The following is a 22,500-nucleotide window of genomic DNA, read 5'->3' on the forward strand; positions in this document are numbered from 1 at the left end:
AATTATTAGTTGATTATTTTTAATCAACTGTGTAGTGATATGGCAAAAAAAACAAAACAAAAAAAAAAACTTGTACCCAGGAGGGGCCCAGGACCGAGTTTGGGAAACCTTGGATTAGATGCCAACACCATGTTCTTAAGTGACCACCAAATTAGGTCTGTTTGGTGATATTTGACTTCGATCCAATACATATGCCCTCTCAACTTTAACAATCAGGATGAAGAAAGTAATTCAGCATACGTAATGTATAAATGCAAAGATATACAGTAATACCAAGGCACTACCGAATTAATTAACTTAATATGCAAGTCAGCGGTGTGTCTGAATATCTTATTCGTGTCAAGTTTAAAAAAAAAAAAAAAAAGTTTCAGGTTTAATGTGATTTTTCAAATATGTGGCTATAGAGACAGTAGTGAGACGATTTGTCTGTGGTGATATGTGACTGGTCTGTGGTGATATGTGACTGGTCTGTGGTGATATGTGACTGGTCTGTGGTGATATGTGGTGATATGTGACTGCTCTGATATGTGACTGGTCTGTGGTGATATGTGACTGGTCTGTGGTGATATGTGACTGGTCTGTGGGGATATGTGACTGGTCTGTGGTGATATCTTCATTGAGGTGGTGACTGGTCTGTGGTGATATGTGACTGGTCTGTGGTGATATGTGACATGTGACTGGTCTGTGGTGATATGTGACTGGTCTGTGGTGATATGTTCATTGAGGTGTGACTGGTCTCTTTTGAAGCTGATGTAGCACCATGCTGCTAACAGAAAGGTCATCTCAAACCTGTTGTCTCTCGCACAGCATTTCAGACACATGAACACACACACTCACACACACACACACACCTTTCTCAGGTAGGTCATTTGACACAGCAGCGCACATCCAGTGTTTCAAACTCATCAGTAGTACCTTTATTTTACCAGGCAGGTCAGTTAAGAACAAATTCTTATTTTCAATGACGGCCTAGGAACAGAACAGTGGGTTAACTGCCTGTTCAGGCTCAGAATGACAGATTTGTACCTTGTCAGCTCGGGGGTTTGAACTTGCAACCTTCCGGTTACTAGTTCAACGCTCTAACCACTAGGCTACCCTACCCTGCTGTTACAGCCAGCCACAGGAGAGCACAGGGAGAGGCCTCTTCATATGATACATTTTACATTCTTGATCCTGCCTCCCCAAGGCACAGTCGTCCCTCTTTTCAGACACATCCCATCTAGCCCTACCTCTATACATTTCATTCTAACCCTATCTACAGACACTCCCATCTTGCCCTACCTCTATACATTTCATTCTAACCCTATCTACAGACACTCCCATCTAGCCCTACCTCTATAACATTCATTCTAACCCTATCTACAGACACTCCCATCTTGCCCTACCTCTATACATTTCATTCTAACCCTATCTACAGACACACCCATCTAGCCCTACCTCTATACATTTCATTCTAACCCTATCTACAGACACTCACATCTAGCCATACACACATACACTCACATCTAGCCCTACCTCTCTCCATACATTTCATTCTAACCCAATCTACAGACACTCCCATCTAGCCATACACACAGACACTCCCATCTAGCCTTACCTACATATGGCAATGTTTCAAACGGCACCCTATTCCCAACATAGTGCACTACTTTTGAGTAGAGACGAACTCCCCTCATCTGAAGAACTGTGAACTTTATTGGATCCTATGAATGTGTGTCTGTGTCCCCCCAGCTCTGTGTGTCTGATGGTCCTTCCTGTGTGTCCCACAGCACTGTGTGTGTGTGTTTACTATGTGTTCACTGTGTGTTCCCCAGCCTTGAGGGACAACCGGATCGAGCTGGTTCGGGCAACGTGGGCGGAGCTTACCATCAGCATCAGTGACATCGGCCTATCAGACGAGGGCCAGTACACATGCTCCCTGTTCACCATGCCTGTCAAGACCACCAAGGCCTTCCTCACTGTACTGGGTGAGTGAGTGTGCGTGTGCCTGTGCGTGTGCGTGTGTGTGTGTGTGAGTGAGTGAGTGAGTGAGTGAGTAAGTGAGAGGGAGAGAGAGAGAGACAGAGACAGAGACAGAGAGACAGAGAGAGACAGAGAGAGACAGAGAGACAGAGAGAGAGAGAGAGAGAGAGTGAGAGAGAGAGAGAGAGACAGAGAGAGAGAGAGACAGAGAGAGACAGAGAGAGTGAGAGAGAGAGAGACAGAGAGAGAGAGAGAGACAGAGAGAGAGAGAGAGAGAGACACAGTGTAGGGATTGGGGTTCAGTTTGGATCTCTACACACCTTAGGACTGACAATTACACAGTGCTAATGCTCCTAACTCAGACAGCAGTCGTCGTTTAATTGGTTGGACTGTTTAACGATCCCCTAAAGGTTGATGGGGAAGCGTATTGATTTTTTTAGGCAAGAAGGCATCTCACTACACATGAAGAATGAATGTTGATTGAGGTTATTAGAAGGACAGTATTTGTAATGACATAATAGGGTTGTTCTGTTTTTAACCTAACGCGTTGTCATGTTAATACAGTTCTTGTTGACTGGGTGTTTTGTTGTTGTTGTTGATGATTTTCGGTGTTGTTGTTATGAATTGTTGTTGTCCTGCAGGCGTCCCAGAGCGACCAGAGATCACAGGGTTCACTAAGCCAGCCATGGAGGGAGATGAGATCACTCTGATCTGCACCACATCTGGCAGCAAGCCTGCAGCACACATCCGCTGGTTCAGAAACGACAAGGAAGTAACAGGTATGGGCAGAATGTACCAATAAGGAAGTAACAGGTATGGGCAGAATGTAACAACAAGGAAGTAACAGGTATGGGCAGAATGTAACAATAAGGAAGTAACAGGTATGGGCAGAATGTAACAACAAGGAAGTAACAGGTATGGGCAGAATGTAACAACAAGGAAGTAACAGGTATGGGCAGAATGTAACAATAAGGAAGTAACAGGTTTTGGGCAGAATGTAACAACAAGGAAGTAACAGGTTTTGGGCAGAATGTAACAACAAGGAAGTAACAGGTATGGGCAGAATGTAACAATAAGGAAGTAACAGGTATGGGCAGAATGTAACAACAAGGAAGTAACAGGTATGGGCAGAATGTAACAACAAGGAAGTAACAGGTATGGACAGAATGTAACAATAAGGAAGTAACAGGTTTTGGGCAGAATGTAACAACAAGGAAGTAACAGGTATGGGCAGAATGTAACAACAAGGAAGTAACAGGTATGGGCAGAATGTAACAATAAGGAAGTAACAGGTTTTGGGCAGAATGTAACAATAAGGAAGTAACAGGTTTTGGGCAGAATGTAACAACAAGGAAGTAACAGGTATGGACAGAATGTAACAATAAGGAAGTAACAGGTTTTGGGCAGAATGTAACAACAAGGAAGTAACAGGTATGGGCAGAATGTAACAACAAGGAAGTAACAGTTATGGGCAGAATGTAACAACAAGGAAGTAACAGGTTTTGGGCAGAATGTAACAACAAGGAAGTAACAGGTATGGGCAGAATGTAACAACACGGAAGTAACAGGTATGGGAAAAAAATAACAACAAGGAATGTAGAAAAGTGGCACCCTGTGGTGGTCTCTGATACAGGTGATGGTTTAGATTATAGGGTTAACTGTCCCAGCGTCCCTGTAAGAGGACGGAAATTACCAGTAGGAGACAGGTGTACAGAACACATGTTTACTGCCACACTCAAGACAGGCACACACATACAGCAAGCAGGAAGTAGACTGGGTGAAAGTGATAGTGGTTTCCTGTAGTAAAAACAGAGAAATACAAAAACATGTATTACACAGCATTAATAATTAATATAAACATTAGCAATGTGTACAATAGTGGCAGGAAATTGCACATACCAGCTAACAGTAGTAAGCTAAGATAGCACACAATGGTAGTAGCTAAAGGAATAGCTATGCTAGTAGGCTGGAATTCTACATAGTATTAATGGTGAGCTAGCATAGCATATAGGGTATACACAGGATACAGTTAGCAGCTCACGTGGTACACAACAAATACAAGAGAAGCTGACATGCTAGCCTAAGAGACTACAGGCTGTGGGTAATAGTATATACCGTACAATAGAGGCTCGTACGCTAGGCTAGTAGGCCAGGGCTAGTAGGCTCCAGGCGATAGGTCAGTATGGAGAGTTATTTAAACCCTACGTGCAGTACAGTTAACAGCTACTGGGCTAATGGTTACCGGTATCATGCTAGGATGCTAAGATGTAAACATGCAGCCATTTTGGATGTGGCTAGGAATTGACCCGGATGTCATCGACCGGCCATTTTAGGTGTGTGTATAAACAATATAAAACCATCTTGGTCCATTGTAGGTAATGGGTAGAGATTAGCTAGATTAGCCTGAGTAGCTAAGAGTACACATAACTCTGCCAAGAGGGCAAATAAACACATAATGTTGCAAGACTCGTACACAGGCGTGAAGTAACAACATACTAGCATGGAAAAAGACATGTAGTTACATTGTTTAAGCCTATTACATGTATACATGAAATATATACATGAACCCCAACAAAGTCCACTCACATCGTCATTCACACACATTCACACACGGTGAGGAAGTCCAGGCTGGAGGCTGTACCACCTGTTGGTGCCGAGTTCTTGTCCTTGTAGGAAGGGTCTAGTGTTGAGTTGTGTTGAGGTGGTGCCGAGTTCTTGTCCTTGTAGGAAGGGTCTAGTGTTGAGTTGTGTTGAGGTGGTGCCGAGTTATTGTCCTTGTAGGAAGGGTCTAGTGGTGAGTTGTGTTGAGATGGTGGCGAGTTCTTGTCCTTGTAGGCAGGGTCTAGTGGTGAGTTGTGTTGAGATGGTGGCGAGTTCTTGTCCTTGTAGGCAGGGTCTAGTGGTGAGTTGTGTTGAGATGGTGCAGAGTTCTGATCTGTTGTCTCTCTGCACCCCTTGTGTCCAACTAAAGAACTGCCAGGAATAGGGTTCTGTTGCCCAACCTGATAGGGCCTGTGAATGGCTGACCAGGTAAGCTGACTGCGTTCTCTGGCAACCTGGTCCCAAACACAGAGGTATGAAGTGGCTTTCACGTCACTACTTCACAGGAGAATCATTAGAACGTAAACATGCATTTTTTTTTTTAAATCAAAATGCGTTTTTTTTTTCGGGCAGAAATGCCTTCTGGAACGTGAACTTTCATGTGTCTTAATAACAAACGTGTAAGTCCATCTGTAAATACTTATACAAATGTTAAATTACGAGCCGAGTATGGTTTAGCCACTAAGGTGTAACGGCTGATTTCTTCCTCTGAAGAGGTGTAGCAAGGATCGGACCAAGATGCGTGGTGGTAAGTGTCCATGGTTGTTTATTTAAAAACATCAACTGAACACTATCAAATACAAAAAAAACAATAAACGTGAACAAACCGAAACAGTACCATGTGGCGACAAACACTGACACGGAAACAAACGCCCACAAACAAACAATGAAACCCAGGCTACCTAAATATGATTCTCAATCAGAGACAACTAACGACACCTGCCTCTGATTGAGAACCATACTAGGCCGAAACATAGAAATTCCAAAATCATAGAAAAACAAACATAGACTGCCCACCCCAACTCACGCCCTGACCATACTAAATAACGACAAAACAAAGGAAATAAAGGTCAGAACGTGACAAAAGGGAGGAACCTTCCCGCTAGCCGTAAGATGAACGGGCTGAACATGCCAAGAGATGAGTTCTGATTGGTCTGCCGTGTAACATGCTTCTGTCTATAACATGAGCTGCTCAGTATGTGTAGGTAATGCGCTTCGAGTTTTGGTGCATGACAGCACGTTTGGAGTCTGTGTGGAGGAAGGAAAATGGTGTCCCTTGAGAGGGCAAGAACAAGATGTATGTCAGGAGAAGTGCGGTATTATAATAAGGAATGGAATAGCAAAAGAGAGGCAGAGGAAGTCGAAGAGAGAGAGGGAGGGTGGGCTTGAATCAGTTCAAAATTGTGGAAAAAACGGAGATGGTTTGTTAAAGAAGAATGGTAGAAAGTGTGAGCTGTACACCGGATCGAAGACAGGAAGAGAAATGGAAGTGAGTGAGGGTGAAGTATCGGACACGCTAGGTGTGGTGAAGTTCTCTGAGCCCAAGGCTTTGCACGAGGGTCAGGATGAAGATGACTCTGTGACGGTAGCAGTGACATGTTTGGAAAAAGTGTACCCTTGCCTTTTGGCTGATCCATTTGTGGTTTCAGGGTGGGTGAAAACAAAAGTTGGGTGCTGTGGAATCGGGGAAGGTAAGCAGAAGTGGCCTGGAGATAATTGCTGGTGTTTCTGCAGGTCAGAGGAAGCATGCGCTCCATGTTAAACTAATGTGGAAAAGAGATGTGAATTGTTTTGCTCTCAAGAAAAGGCCGCCATTGAAAGGAGTGATTACTGGGGTAACTGTAACTGAAGGGGAATATTTCCAGCGTTTGTGACTCTCGTCGTTTGGTGCGACGCAGACAGGGGTGGCGTGAGTGGTCAAACAGAAAAGTCGTCTTTTCTTTTGAGTTTTGGTGGTTAGTCTTTGCCCGACAAAGTGACGTTAGGATATATAAGTTAACATGTGTGAGCTTTTGTACCCAATACATTACGTTGTTACAGGTGTCAAACTTATGGGCATGTGGCAGCAGTGTGTAGGTGGGAGGTTCCTAGGTGTTCCTATGTGGCAGCAGTGTGTAGGTGGGAGGTTCCTAGGTGTTCCTATGTGGCAGCAGTGTGTAGGTGGGAGGTTCCTAGGTGTTCCTATGTGGCAGCAGTGTGTAGGAGGGAGGTTCCTAGGTGTTCCTATGTGGCAGCAGTGTGTAGGTGGGAGGTTCCTAGGTGTTCCTATGTGGCAGCAGTGTGTAGGTGGGAGGTTCCTAGGTGTTCCTATGTGGCAGCAGTGTGTAGGTGGGAGGTTCCTAGGTGTTCCTATGTGGCAGCAGTGTGTAGGAGGGAGGTTCCTAGGTGTTCCTATGTGGCAGCAGTGTGTAGGTGGGAGGTTCCTAGGTGTTCCTATGTGGCAGCAGTGTGTAGGTGGGAGGTTCCTAGGTGTTCCTATGTGGCAGCAGTGTGTAGGAGGGAGGTTCCTAGGTGTTCCTATGTGCCAGCAGTGTGTAGGTGGGAGGTTCCTAGGTGTGAGAAGTGTGCAGAAGGGCATGAGACAAAGGAATGTGTAGCATTGGGGAAAGTAGTGGTATGTGTTAATTGTAGGGGATCAGAAATGTCCCCTGTGAGAGAGAGGCAGGCTGAGGTTTCCAGGGTTAGAGTGGAGCAGAAGTTGTCGTATGCTGAGGTAGTGAAGAAAGTAGAGGAAGATGGGTCAATTGAAAGGGATCCTGAGAGGAGTGGTGTGCAGAGTAGACATGTACCAGTACAGAGGGAGAGGCCAACAAGTCATATATATATACTTCAGTGAGATTGGATTTTTAGCATTTATAGCAATGGTTATCAACTGTACTGCAGGGATGGAACGTAAGTCGCAGAAAATTGAGGTTGTGGTGGCAGCCGCAGAGAGTTATTTGGGTGTACGAGACTTGACTTCAGAAGAGTAACAGGGTGTGTTGAGTGGTGGTGTCTCGTCCTTTCAGGCTGTTGGCAAGAGGTAGGACTAGAGAGATTTAAATAGTGGAGTAGGGTGGTGGGTTTTTAGTGAGTGTAGGGTGATGTGTATTTGTTGATTTAAAAAAAAATAAGATATATATTCTGTATTATTATTATTTTCAAGCAACATATAAGGGAGTTATACTCCAGTCCAGTAGGTGGCGGTAATGCAACATGTATTGTATGCCGATGCCTGTTTAACCTCATTGAAGAAGAAGTGTAAGTAATGCTTTCTACCTCGGCTTTTTTGAAAGATATCACGAAGAACTGCAATAAGTGTTGCTGCTGTACTGCTCTCCACATTCCAGAGGACAATCGTGCCGTGCTGACTCTCTCCGACTCTGAAAATGAATCAGACGAAGAGGATATCCCTGATGTACGGACAGTGTGGAGTCCTCTAAAACAGCAATCAACAGTGTTGTTGTCAGCCTCCCGGGTGCCATCAGAGTCCCTGGGTTCGCGCCCAGGCTCTGTCGTAACCGGCCGCGACCGGGAGGTCCGTGGGGCGACGCACAATTGGCCTTGGCCTAGCGTCGTCCGGGTTAGGAAGGGATTGGTCGGTAGGGATGTCCTTGTCTCATTGCGCACCAGCGACTCCTGTGGCGGGCCGGGCGCAGTGCGTGCTAACCAAGGTTGTCAGGTGCACGGTGTTTCCTCCGACACATTGGTGCGGCTGGATTCCGGGTTGGATGCGCGCTGTGTTAAGAAGCAGTGTGGCTTGGTCGGGTTGTGTATCGGAGGACGCATGACTTTCAACCTTCGTCTCTCCCGAGCCCGTACGGGAGTTGTAGCGATGAGACAAGATAGTAGCTACTAAAACAATTGGATACCACGAAATTGGGGAGAAAAAACGGGTAAAACATTTAATAAAAAAACACAACAAAAAAACAGTGATGTTGTCACAGAAGAAGTTGACAGAGTTTTGAAATCAGTGGAATGCCCGGTGGAAGCAGAGTATGATAGCTAAGGAGATGGAGAAAATTCTGGCGTTTGATTGCAAATATGCGGAGGGAGTAGAAAGTAGAAAAGAGAACACACAGAAGGTTGTTGTATAAAACACATCTCTCTGGATTACATCTTCAAACTAAAGGGCAACCATGGCAACCGTGACAGAGAGGGAGAAGCATCCATCCACGGGTGAGAGAATCAATCTAGCTACATTTTCAGATATTATAAGTTTCTAATTTTGTCAGAAATTTGCTTTCATTCCAAGTTAAAGCATACTGTTAGCTAGCTACCGTTAGCTGGCTGGCTCGCTAGCTAATGTTACGTGTATGGTCTGTGTTGTAATATTATTTATATCTCAGGAAGCTATATGCATTGCTAGTTATAACCTAATGTTAGCTAGCTAGGTAACATTGAACCTAATTAGTTAGCTTTAGCTACTTGCAGATTAATGCATGGTGGCTAGCTTTGACAATCAGTTTTGTATTGCTAGTGGTATTAGTTGTGATTATTACCATGTTCACTGTGTTCAAAACAACTGGGAACACTGGAAAAAAAAAAGCTCTGACTGGGATTTTTTTGAGGGGATAGTCATCCAACTCGGGATTCCAACCTTTTGACCTCATAGTTGTCCAAGTTCTCAGTTAACTTGAAAGCGCCATTTGGTTTCATTGTTTAGCTAGGTGGCTATATGTCTAAACAAAAGACTTCGCCAGATGATTACATGACCCATCAAGTTTGCCAGGTGTGTCTGGGGGTGATTACGGCCATTTATTGTATTTCATGAACATGTCTACACCATGGAGACCCATCTACTTAGCTAGATGTGGTGGTTGGGGGGGGGGGGGGGGGGGTATAGCATTTCTTTCGCATGACCCATCAATTTAGAAGTGTGTCTGGGTACGAATATTCTAATAATTATAAAATATTTATAAAAACCTTACTCTGTTTAAGACATGGAATCACATATCCTTAATAAAGAGATGAGTGGGGCTAAGACTTAAATCAAATCAAATGTATTTAAATAGCCCTTCTTACATCAGCTGATATCCCCAAGTGCTGTACAGAAACCCAGCCTAAAACCCCAACAGAAAGCAATGCAGGTGTAGAAGCACGGTGGCTAGGAAAAACTCCCTAGAAAGCCAAGAAGCTAGGATGAAACCTAGAGAGGAACCTGGCTATGAGGAGTGGCCAGTCCTTTTCTGGCTGTGCCGGGTGGAGATTATAACAGAACATGGAGAAGATGTTCAAATGTTCATAAATGACCAGCAGGGTCAAATAATAATAATCACAGTAGTTGCCGAGGGTGCAACAAGTCAGCACCTCAGGAATAAATGTCAGTTGGCTTTTCATAACCGATCATTAAGAGTATCTCTACCGCTCCTTCTGTCTCTAGAGAGTTGAAACAGCAGGTCTGGGACAGGTAGCACGTCCGGTGAACAGGTCAGGGTTCCATAGCCGCAGGCAGAACAGTTGAAACTGGAGCAGCAGCACGGCCAGGTGGACTGGGACAGCAAGGAGTCATAATGCCAGGTAGTCCTAAGGGTCCTAGGGCTCAGGTCCTCCGAGAGAGAGAAAGAAAGAGAGAAAGAGGGAATTAGAGAGAGCATACTTAAATTCACACAGGACACCGGATAAGACAGGAGAAATACTACAGATATAACAGACTGGCCCTAGCCCCCCGACACATAAACTACTGCAGCATAAATACTGGAGGATGAGACAGGAGGGGTCAGAAGACACTGTGGCCCCATCTGATGATAACCCCACTTTGCCAAAACACAGCCCCCACACCACTAGAGGGATATCTTCAACCACCAACTTACCATCCTGAGGCATCGTTCACACTTAAGAGGAAACAAAGAAGAGCTCTCCATTACATGTACCAAAACATTCAAGGGCCATTTTCTCAAAAGTCATCTTTCATTTTTTTTTGAATTTTACCCCTTTTTCATGGTATCCAATTGTTTTATTAGCTACTATCCTGTCTCATTGCTACAACTCCCATACGGGCTCAGGAGAGACGAAGGTTGAAGGTAATGCGTCCTCAGATACACAACCCAACCAAGCCAAGCCGCACTGCTTCTTAACACAGCGCGCATCCAACCTGGAAGCCAGCTGCACCAATGTGTCAGAGGAAACACCATGTACCTGGCAACCTTGGTTAGTGCGCACTCATCGCGCACTGCTGGTGCGTGACGAGACATGGACATGCTGGCTATGACAGAGCCTGGGCGCGAACCCAGAGTCTCTGATGGCACCCAGAGTCTCTTAGACACTGCGCGAGAGGCCCCCAAGTTGTCAACTTTCAAAGCAGAATGACTTTGTTCCTCAACTGCATTATTTTCTATCTCTGAGTATCTACTTTTTATCCAATGTAAAAAATGTAAAAAAAAATCTTTATAACACATAGGACCGAATCGAGCCGGTCACTCATGAATAAGTCAGGCTGAGGTGGGGGATGGTAACCTCTGCTGCAGATGAAAAGTCACAGAGTTTGTCTCAGAGAGAGGGTTCAGTGAGAGTTTTGGGCAGTGTGTTACAAGGAAGTACAAGGTAAGGGTAGAATGTAAAAAAGTGAACGATCCTCACCTGATGTTTTACCTTAATTTAGCTCGGCAAGTCAGTTATGAACAAATTCTTATTTTCAATGACGGCCTAGGAACAGTGGGTTAACTGCCTTGTTCAGGGGCAGAACGACAGATTTGTACCTTGTCAGCTCGGGAGTTTGAACTTGCAACCTTCTGGTTACTAGTCCAACGCTCTAACCACTAGGCTACTTTGCCTAAGATCTGAAGCTCAGACTTAATGCCTAGACTTTAGCTCAAAGGGAAAACACAGCCTTGTGAAAGTCACAGTCAATGAAAAATGATATAAGCTCAGCAAAGAAGAAACATACTCCCACTGTCAACTGCGTTTATTTTCAGCAAACTTAACATGTGTAAAATATTTGTATGGACATAACAAGCATGGAATAATTTGTCCCTGAACAAAGGGGGGGGGGGTTCAAAATCAAAAGTAACAGTCAGTATCTGGTGTGGCCACCAGCTGCATTAAGTACTGCAGTGCATCTCCTTCTCATGGATTGCACTAGATTGGCTGGTTCTTGGATGTTACCCCACTCTTCCACCAAGGCACCTGCAAGTTCCCAGACATTTATGGGGGGGAATGGCCCTAGCCCTCATTTTCCGATCCAACAGGTCCCATACGTGCTCAGTGGGATTGAGATCCGGGCTCTTCGCTGGCCATGGCAGAACACTGACATTCCTGTCTTGCAGGAAATCACGCACAGAACGAGCAGTATGGCTGGTGGTCATGCTGGAGGGTCATGTCAGGATGAGCCTGCAGGAAGGGTACCACATGAGGGAGGAGGATGTCTTCCCTGTAATCCACATCGTTGAGATTGCCTGCAATGACAACAAGCTCAGTCTGATGATGCTGTGACACACCGCCTCAGACCATGACGGACCCTCCACCTCCAAATCTATCCCGCTCCAGAGTACAGGCATCGGCATAACACTCATTCCTTTGACGATAAACGCAAATCCGACCATCACCCCTGGTGAGACAACACCGCGACTCATCAGTGAAGAGCACTTTTTTCCAGTCCCGTCTGTTCCAGCAACGGTGGGTTTGTGCCCATAGGCGACGTTGTTGACGGTGATGTCTGGTGAGGACCTGCCTTACAACAGGCCTACAAGCCCTCAGTCCAGCCTCTATCAGCCTATTGCGGACAGTCTGAGCACTGATGGAGGGATTGTGTGTTCCTGGTGTAACTCGGGCAGTTGTTGTTGCCATCCTGTACCTGTCCCGCAGGTGTGCTGTTCAGATGTACCGATCCTGTTCAGGTGTTGTTACACGTGGTCTGCCACTGCAAGGACGATCAGCTGTCCGTCCTGTCTCCCTGTAGCGCCATCTTAAGCGTCTCACAGTACGGACATTGCAATTCATTGCCCTGGTCGCATCTGCTGTCCTCATGCCTCCTTGCAGCATGCTTAAGGCACGTTCACACAGATGAGCAGGGACCCTGGGCATCTTTCTTTTGGTGTTTTTCAGAGTCAGTAGAAAGGCCTCTTTAGTGTCCTACGTTTTCATAACTGTGACCTTAATTTCATACCGTCTGTAAGCTGTTAGTGTCTTAACGACCGTTCCACAGGTGCATGTTCATTAGATGTTTATGGGTCATTGAGCAAGCATGGGAAACAGTGTTTAAACCCTTTACAATGAAGATAGTGTGAAGTTATTTTTATGAATTATCTTTGAAAGACAAGATCCTGAAAAAGGGACATTACTTTTTTTGATGACTTTACAATGTTATAAAAAGAGACATTTTTCTTCATTTCAATTGAATAGAATCCTTCAATGATTTTAGTCTTAATGTCTCTTTAATGTCACATTCTGGCTCTGAGGAGTCAATGTGACACTTGGTCTTTGTTAAAGATTTGTAGCAGGAGCAGTAGTTCCTGCTGGTTGTGTCTGGGTCTGAGTGTGCTTCCGAAATGGCACCCTATTCCATATTAAGTTATATTGGTTCTGGTCAAAAGTAGTGCACTAAATAGTGAATAGGCTGCCATTTAGGACCGAGGCTAGGTCTTTATTGAAAATTTGTAGCAGGGAGCAGCCGTTCCTGGTGGGTTGTGTCTATGTCTCCGTCTGCGTCTCTGTCTGTGTCTGCCCAATGTGTCTGGGTGATTAATGGAGGAGGCTGTGGTATGAGACTTTCTGATTTAGATGACGCACACGTACGGAACAAGTAGCTCACAGCGCACGTAGGCCACATGAAATGCCAGCAGTTAGCTGGCACATCACAACCAGTCTGTCTCAAAATTAAAATCATCTATCTTTTCTCTCTCTCTCTCTCTCTCTCTCTCTCTCTCTCTCTCTCTCCTCCCTTTCTCTCTCTCTCCTCCCTTTCTCTCTCTTTCTCCTCCCTTTCTCTCTCTCTCTCTCTCTCTCTCTCTCTCTCTCCTCCTCTCTCTCTCTCCTCCCTTTCTCTCCCTTTCTCTCTCTTTCTCCTCCCTTTCTCCCCCTTTCTCCCCCTTTCTCCTCCCTTTCTCCTCTCTTTCTCTCTCTTTCTCCTCCCTTTCTCTCTCTTTCTCCCCTCTTTCTCTCTCTTTCTCCTCCCTTTCTCCCCCTTTCTCCTCCCTTTCTCTCTCTTTCTCCTCTCTTTCTCTCTCTTTATCCTCCCTTTCTCCCCCTTTCTCCTCTCTTTCTCCCCCTTCTCTGTCTCTTTCCTCTGCCTTTAAATTGTGGGCAAAAGGTAATAGATTGAGTCCAACAACCCACGTACTAATAAGACGCAGTACTAATGCTAAAGAAAACTGCATTCTGAATAAGAGCCTTTCTATAAACTAGTGTACCAGTCAGCATTTAATGTAGGGGACATCTGTTTGGAGCAAAGTAATGATTCATAATTTGCCTTTTTTTTGTCATGTGAATAGATAAAGATATAAAGGGAGAACATAGATATACATTCAATATGAAGGTAGAACATAGATATAGATTCAATATAATTCATATGAAGGTAGAACATAGATATACATTCAATATAATTCATATAAAGGTAGAACATAGATATACATTCAATATGAAGGGAGAACATAGATATAGATTCAATATAATTCATATAAAGGTAGAACATAGATATAGATTCAATATAATTCATATGAAGGGAGAACATAGATATAGATTCATATGAAGGTAGAACATAGATATAGATTCATATGAAGGTAGAACATAGATATAAATGTATATGAAGGTAGAACATAGATATAGATTCATATGAAGGTAGAACATAGATATAGATTCATATGAAGGTAGAACATAGATATAGATTAATATGAAGGGAGAACATAGATATAGATTCATATAAAGGTAGAACATAGATATAGATTCATATGAAGGTAGAACATAGATATAGATTCAATATAATTCATATGAAGGGAGAACATAGATATAGATTCATATGAAGGTAGAACATAGATATAGATTCATATGAAGGTAGAACATAGATAGAGATTCATGTGAAGGTAGAACATAGATATACATTCAATATAATTCATATGAAGGGAGAACATAGATATAGATTCATATGAAGGTAGAACATAGATATAGATTCAATATAGATTCATATGAAGGTAGAACATAGATATAGATTCATATGAAGGTAGAACATAGATATAAATGTATATGAAGGTAGAACATAGATATAGATTCATATGAAGGTAGAACATAGATATAGATTCATATGAAGGGAGAACATAGATATAGATTCATATAAAGGTAGAACATAGATATAGATTCAATATAGATTCATATGAAGGTAGAACATAGATATAGATTCATATGAAGGTAGAACATAGATATAAATGTATATGAAGGTAGAACATAGATATAGATTCATATGAAGGTAGAACATAGATATAGATTCATATGAAGGTAGAACATAGATATAGATTCATATGAAGGTAGAACATAGATATAGATTCATATGAAGGGAGAACATAGATATAGATTCATATAAAGGGAGAACATAGATATAGATTCATATGAAGGTAGAACATAGATATTCAAACCCATGTTTAAACCTTTTCTCATGCATGGAGTCGTGTGACAAACACTTTCACTTTCTTTCCGTAAATTTATGATAATGCTGTTTGTTGTTATATCATATATTAATATTGGGGCGGCAGGGTAGCCTAGTGGTTAGGGTGTTGGACTAGTAACCGCAAGGTTGCAAGTTCAAATCCCTGAGCCTACAAGGTACAAATCTGTCGTTCTGCCCCTGAACAGGCAGTTAACCCACTGTTCCTAGGCCGTCATTGAAAATAAGAATTTGTTCTTCACTGACTTGCCTGGTTAAATAAAGGTACAATATAACTATATACAAAGCATTTAACAATTGAATTACCCATTGGCCTTGATCCTGTGAAATTCCTGGATATTTGCTGTCATACCTTTTTTTGGTATGGCGATCTGGGAAGTATACTGGAACCGCATAAGATTTGGCATTGCCGGTGTGGAAACAGTTTTCACAGGCAAACATATTATAAAATAATATATATGATTGCAAAAAAAAATTAAAAATTTCAAACAGAAAGAGTTACTTTAATATCATTGATAAAAACAAAAATAGACACTGTCATTATCGGTGTTCTTCAATAATTATAACTATACATAACAGTTGTTTGACGCACGTTTGCTGTCTAGCTGTTTAGTTACGTGGGGACATTATCCCCCAACGTCAACTGATTCAGGATATGATTTCCTGAACTGCAATGGATTGTAATAAAGAGCTTGTGTGATGATACACGTGATTTAACAGCCAGTAAGGGAATTCATGTTGATCTGGAGGATTTGACAGAACATTTTGGTTTCTATGTTGTCACGGAGGTCAAGATACTTAGCCTACTTCATGGACAACATTACATCTAGATTCCTGAGGTAAGATCAAGGTCTGTGTACCTTTCGAAAGCTTGTTTTCTGAGTTAAAACAGAGCAATCGGGAAAATGGCTTGTTCATTCGTTTTTGAATAGAAAATATATATATATTTTTTTAAATTGCTTGTTTTTCTTCTTCTTCATTTTTTTTTTTGCATACAAAACCAAAAACAACTTGATAGTTCAGTGTTCAGATGTGGGTGGGGTTAAATGTGGAATGCCTGGTCAAGTGCACAGCCAACACTTCCTGTCCTATCAAAGTAGGAGGTCACCCTTCTAACGCCATTCTATGAATCTGTGAGTCTGCTATCTAGTACTTAATTGATTAATAGCTGCCCATACCGTGCACAGAGCCAAGATAAGGTACGATTTCAAAATGTCTGCACGAGACTTAGTGTGTATTGACTTATTAATGAACTGCTGTTACTGTAAATGGTTAGCTGACTGATATATCCTAACTACCTAGCGATACATAAAAAACAACAGTAAATATTGCTAGACTAGAGATATGCCCTAGCTATAGTTAGTCAGCGGTTACACATCTCAAGCAAGGGTGTGATTGGTAAATATATCCTTTCGCTGTTTCCAGCAGGTCTCCAGCTACCCAGACTGGTCTGATCAGCCTGATAGGGTGAAGTGGGTGTGTCCAGCTACCCAGACTGGTCTGATCAGCCTGATAGGGTGAAGTGGGTGTGTCCAGCTACCCAGACCGGTCTGATCAGCCTGATAGGGTGAAGTGGGTGTGTCCAGCTACACAGACCGGTCTGATCAGCCTGATAGGGTGAAGTGGGTGTGTCCAGCTACCCAGACCGGTCTGATCAGCCTGATAGGGTGTAGTGGGTGTCTCCAGCTACGCAGACCGGTCTGATCAGCCTGATGGGGTATCGTAGTTGTGTCCAGGTTACACCTGTGCAAATCTGTGTGTGTGTGTGTATAGCAATGGAATGAAACATCCAACCCATGGCTCAAGTGTGGTGCTGTAGGTCCTGTCTAGAAGCAACCGCTAGCCATTAGTCACTTTGTGGAGATCTGAGACAATTGGTCAGGTGGAATTTTGACAGTGATTCCTTTACACCTGACCAATTCTCTCAGATCTATTAGAGTGGAGGTCTCATCATGTCACCACCGATCAATCCCTCTCAGATCTCCACAAGTGTCTAGACTCTGGGCAGTAGGGCTGGGGGTTGTTTCTGGACAGGCCACGGGTATTATAGTAGCTCAGTCAGTCACTGTCATCAGTCCCTCTCAGTGTCTAGACTCTGGACGGTAGGGGCTAGGGGTTGGTTCTGGACAGGCCATGGGTATTATAGTAGCTCAGTCAGTCACTGTCATCAGTCCCTCTCAGTGTCTAGACTCTGGACGGTAGGGGCTAGGGGTTGGTTCTGGACAGGCCATGGGTATTATAGTAGCTCAGTCAGTCACTGTCATCAGTCCCTCTCAGTGTCTAGACTCTGGACAGTAGGGGCTAGAGGTTGGTTCTGGACAGTAGGGGCTAGGGGTTGGTTCTGGACAGTAGGGGCTAGGGGTTGGTTCTGGACAGTAGGGGCTAGGGGTTGGTTCTGGACAGTAGGGGCTAGGGGTTGGTTCTGGACAGTAGGGGCTAGGGGTTGGTTCTGGACAGTAGGGGCTAGGGGTTGGTTCTGGACAGTAAGGGTTGGGGGTTGGTTCTGGACAGTAGGGACTAGGGGTTGGTTCTGGACAGTAGGGGCTAGGGGTTGGTTCTGGACAGTAGGGGCTAGGGGTTGGTTCTGGACAGTAAGGGTTGGGGGTTGGTTCTGGACAGTAGGGGCTAGGGGTTGGTTCTGGACAGTAGGGACTAGGGGTTGGTTCTGGACAGTAGGGGCTAGGGGTTGGTTCTGGACAGTAGGGGCTAGGGGTTGGTTCTGGACAGTAGGGGCTGGGGGTTGGTTCTGGACAGTAGGGGCTAGGGGTTGGTTCTGGACAGTAGGGGCTAGGGGTTGTTTCTGGACAGTAAGGGCTGGGGGTTGGTTCTGGACAGTAGGTGCTGGGGGTTGGTTCTGGACAGTAGGGGCTAGGGGTTGGTTCTGGACAGTAGGGGCTAGGGGTTGGTTCTGGACAGTAGGGGCTAGGGGTTGGTTCTGGACAGTAAGGGCTAGGGGTTGGTTCTGGACAGTAGGGGCTGGAGGTTGGTTCTGGACAGTAGGGGCTAGGGGTTGGTTCTGGACAGTAGGGGCTAGGGGTTGGTTCTGGACAGTAGGGGCTAGGGGTTGGTTCTGGACAGTAGGGGCTAGGGGTTGGTTCTGGACAGTAGGGGCTAGGGGTTGGTTCTGGACAGTAGGGGCTAGAGGTTGGTTCTGGACAGTAGGGGCTAGGGGTTGGTTCTGGTCAGTAGGGGCTAGGGGTTGGTTCTGGACAGTAGGGGCTGGGGGTTGGTTCTGGACAGTAGGGGCTAGGGGTTGGTTCTGGAAGGTAGGGGCTAGGGGTTGGTTCTGGACAGTAGGGGCTAGGGGTTGGTTCTGGACAGTAGGGGCTAGGGGTTGGTTCTGGACAGTAGGGGCTAGAGGTTGGTTCTGGACAGCAGGGGCTAGGGGTTGGTTCTGGACAGTAGGGACTAGGGATTGGTTCTGGACAGGCCATGGGTATTATGATAGCTCAGTTTGGCATTGTCAAATGTTTTTTTTAATACTTTGCATCCTCCCTCCTCATCTCCTTCTCAAAACCCATTGAATGAAAGGTCAGATGTCCCTCCCCTCGCACCTTCTTATCCAATGGGATTTGAGAAGCAGGCGAGGAGAGAGGGTGTGCAGAATGAAGGAAATTACAATTGACATTCTTCCTTGTTTCTTTTGTTCCTCACCTCCCTCTCAAAGCACATTGGGGGAGAGGAGGGAAGGACAGAGGAAGCAAGAATGTGAAGTCTAGCTTACACACACACACACACACACACACACACACACACACACACACACACACACACACACACACACACACAGACACACAGACACACACACACACACACACACAGACACACACACACACACACACACATTATTATTGTAAATGATTTAGCATTTTTCTATCAAAAAAATATATTGTATATTATATTGGTTCTTTTTTAGTAAATGTTCCAGTGGTAATTCATTCACCTGGAAGCCTATTGTATTAAGTATTGTGCTTGTTTAATCAATACATGCATTGTTTTGGTATATTAACCTTGTTGTATTGCTGACTATACAGTAATCCATAATGCAATGTGGAACAATTACCTCTCTTTGTCCATCTAGACACAATGGGAAACGTCCTACCCACTACATCAGCTCTTTGTTGCCCCAAACCAAGCCTCTGCTGTTTAGAGGGGAAGGCAGATAGCATAGCGTGGAGACCCAGATTTGACAACTTCCAAAATGGCACCCTATTCCCTATGTATTTTGCTACTTTTGACCAGGGCCCATACGGCTATACAGTATGGAATAGTGTGCCATTTGGGATACAGTCTTAGCCTGTAAATCGGAACCTAATCGTGTCCTGCCAGACCTCAGCCCAGAATGCAGCTATCGGTAGAAAACAGGAAGGAAAAAGCAATTTGTGGAGCCAGAAGAATCATGGAGCTAAAATGAAATTAGAAGTGTGAAAGAACGACTGTTATTTTCTCTAAATGATATCGCATCCCGGTTATAATAAGGACGAGGTAGTGTGTGGAGTGAAGATTAGGCCTGCATCTCAAATAGCACCCTATTCCCTACGTAGGGCACTACATTTGACAGGGCACTGGTCAAAAACAAGTGCGCTTTAATAAGGGAAAGGGTTCCATTTGGAACACAGATTGGGACTCCTGCCTGACTCTACTCTGCCTGAGACCTAAATACTGTTTAGCCTCCCTCTTGGTTCAGGTAATATTTTATATACAGATATAATGATTTTTTTTTTTTAAATCCAAGTATTAGATGTTCTGTATTTGAGAAGCTGTGGATAGCTGCGGTGGTGAACAAATATCGTCTGATGCCTCAAAGAGTCAGAGAGAGGTGAGAGACACAGGACTGGAGAGAGTGGAGGGGTGAGAGACACAGGACTGGAGAGAGTGGAGGGGTGAGAGACACAGGACTGGAGAGAATGAAGGGGTGAGAGACACAGGACTGGAGAGAGTGGAGGGGTGAGAGACACAGGACTGGAGAGAACGAAGGGGTGAGAGACACAGGACTGGAGAGAATGAAGGGGTGAGAGACACAGGACTGGAGAGAGTGGAGGGGTGAGAGACACAGGACTGGAGAGAATGAAGGGGTGAGAGACACAGGACTGGAGAGAGTGGAGGGGTGAGAGACACAGGACTGGAGAGAGTGGAGGGGTGAGAGACACAGGACTGGAGAGAACGAAGGGGTGAGAGACACGGGACTGGAGAGAGTGGAGGGGTGCTGGTGAGTACACACACACACCATACAGACACGCCAGTGACGGTTGATGCCAATTCAGATGAGGGATTTTTTGTTTGTTTTTGGGAACATGGCCTTATTTCTATTACAGCATATTGAGTACAGTTCAATATAATGGTGATAGTTTTAGTTTCTTCTAAATGATACTTCACTCATCATGAGGTTGCGACAACCTATGAATGAAAGATTACAACGTAGGTGCACGCAGGTCGAGAGACAAATTGGAGATGACAGACAGCGACATTCAATACCATCTTGCACTCTCTTGCCTGCATCGAGGTGATCTAGGGCGTAATCATTAGTCCGACAGTGGCAAACGAGAGTTTCTATTGGACAAATTCATGTATTTTTATCTACATTTTGTTTCCCGTTCGCTTCTGTTTAAGAAACGTTTTTTTCGAAAATAATCGGCGGAATGAATAAACCCCTGATCACACGCAAACACATTTCACAGTTTCATAGCAGCCACGTTGTATTCCTTCTCACGTCTATGCACTCTCCACCTCTTCACCTTCTCTTGTGTGGACTTTAATGCACAACACATCAGCTGTATGTGACCAAGGGAAAAAAGCTTTCCAAGCCAAACCGCTACACACAGCCTACAGGGAGGGGGTCAGAGTCCTGGCCGTGCTGCTGCGCCAGTTTCAACCCCTCTGCCTGCGGCTATGGAACCCTGACCTGTTCACCGGACGTGCTACCTGTCCCAAACCTGCTGTTTTCAACTCTCTAGAGACAGCAGGAGCGGTAGAGATACTCTCAATGATCGGTTATGAAAAGCCAAACAGACATTTACTCCTGAGGTGCTGACCTGTTGCACCCTCTACAACCACTGTGATTATTATTATTTGACCATGCTGGTCAAATAATAATGGTCATATACATCATGACCATTTCATCATAGGTACACTTCAACTATGACAGACAAAATGAGAAAAAAAAATCCAGAAAACACATTGTAGGATTTTTTATGAATTTGGGAGAATTTGCACAATTGGTGGCTGACTAAATACTTTTTTTGCCCCACTGTATGAACATTTGAACATCTTGGCCATGTTCTGTTATAATCTCCACCCGGCACAGCCAGAAGAGGACTGGCCACCCCTCATAGCCTGGTTCCTCTCTAGGTTTCTTCCTAGGTTTTGACCTTTCTAGGGAGTTTTTCCTAGCCACCGTGCTTCTACACCTGCATTGTTTGCTCTTTTTAGGTTTTAGGCTGGGTTTCTGTACAGCACTTTGTGACATCAGCTGATGTAAGAAGGGCTTAATAAGTAAATTTGATTTGATTTGGTTCCAGGACAACAACCTCTCCCTCAATATGAGCAAGACAAAATAATTGATCGTGGACTCAAGGAAAAGGCGCCCCCCATTAACATCGACTGGGCTGTAGTGGAGCGTGTTGAGAGTTTCAAGTTCCTTGTCAGAGGAAAGCCCAGAAAATTGTCAAAGACTCCAGCCACCCCAGTCGTAGACTGCTTTCTCTGCTCCCGCATGGAAAGCGGTACCGGAGCGACAAGTCTCGGACCAAAAGGCTCCTTAACAGCTTCTACCCCTAAGCCATTAGACTGCTGAAAAACAAATCAAATGACCAACGGACTGACCCCCCCCCCTCCATTTGTTTTGTACATTGCAGCTACATGCTGTTTATTATCTATGCATAGTCACTTAACCCCCACCTACATGTACAAATTACCTTGACTAACCTGTATCCTCGCACACTGACTCTGTACCGGTGCCCCCTGTATATAGCTTCCACACTGACTCTGTACCGGTACCCCCTGTATATAGCCTCCACACTGACTCTGTACTGGTTCCCCCTGTATATAGCCTCCACATTGACTCTGTACCGTAATACCCTGTATATAGCCTCCACACTGACTCTGTACCGGTACCCCCTGTATATAGCCTCCACATTGACTCTGTACTGGTTCCCCCTGTATATAGCCTCCACATTGACTCTGTACCGTAATACCCTGTATATAGCCTCCACATTGACTCTGTACCGTAATACCCTGTATATAGCCTCCACACTGACTCTGTACCGGTACCCCCTGTATATAGCCTCCACATTGACTCTGTACTGGTTCCCCCTGTATATAGCCTCCACACTGACTCTGTACCGTAATACCCTGTATATAGCCTCCAC

At 44.6% G+C, this 22,500-nt stretch overlaps 1 protein-coding gene across 3 annotated transcripts in view; it reads left to right on the forward strand.

Moving 5' to 3' along the window:
• Nucleotides 1-22,500, forward strand: part of cadm2b (cell adhesion molecule 2b) — a 492,669-nt gene that overhangs the window by 407,608 nt on the left and 62,561 nt on the right. For all 3 annotated transcript variants that reach the window (XM_036965371.1, XM_036965373.1, XM_036965372.1), the window contains 2 exons: nt 1,815-1,967; nt 2,604-2,741. In XM_036965371.1, coding sequence (XP_036821266.1) covers nt 1,815-1,967; nt 2,604-2,741 — 291 coding nt within the window. The remainder of the gene's footprint in view (nt 1-1,814; nt 1,968-2,603; nt 2,742-22,500) is intronic.

Source organism: Oncorhynchus mykiss, chromosome 27 (genome assembly GCF_013265735.2).
Source record: "Oncorhynchus mykiss isolate Arlee chromosome 27, USDA_OmykA_1.1, whole genome shotgun sequence".
NCBI lineage: Eukaryota > Metazoa > Chordata > Actinopteri > Salmoniformes > Salmonidae > Oncorhynchus > Oncorhynchus mykiss.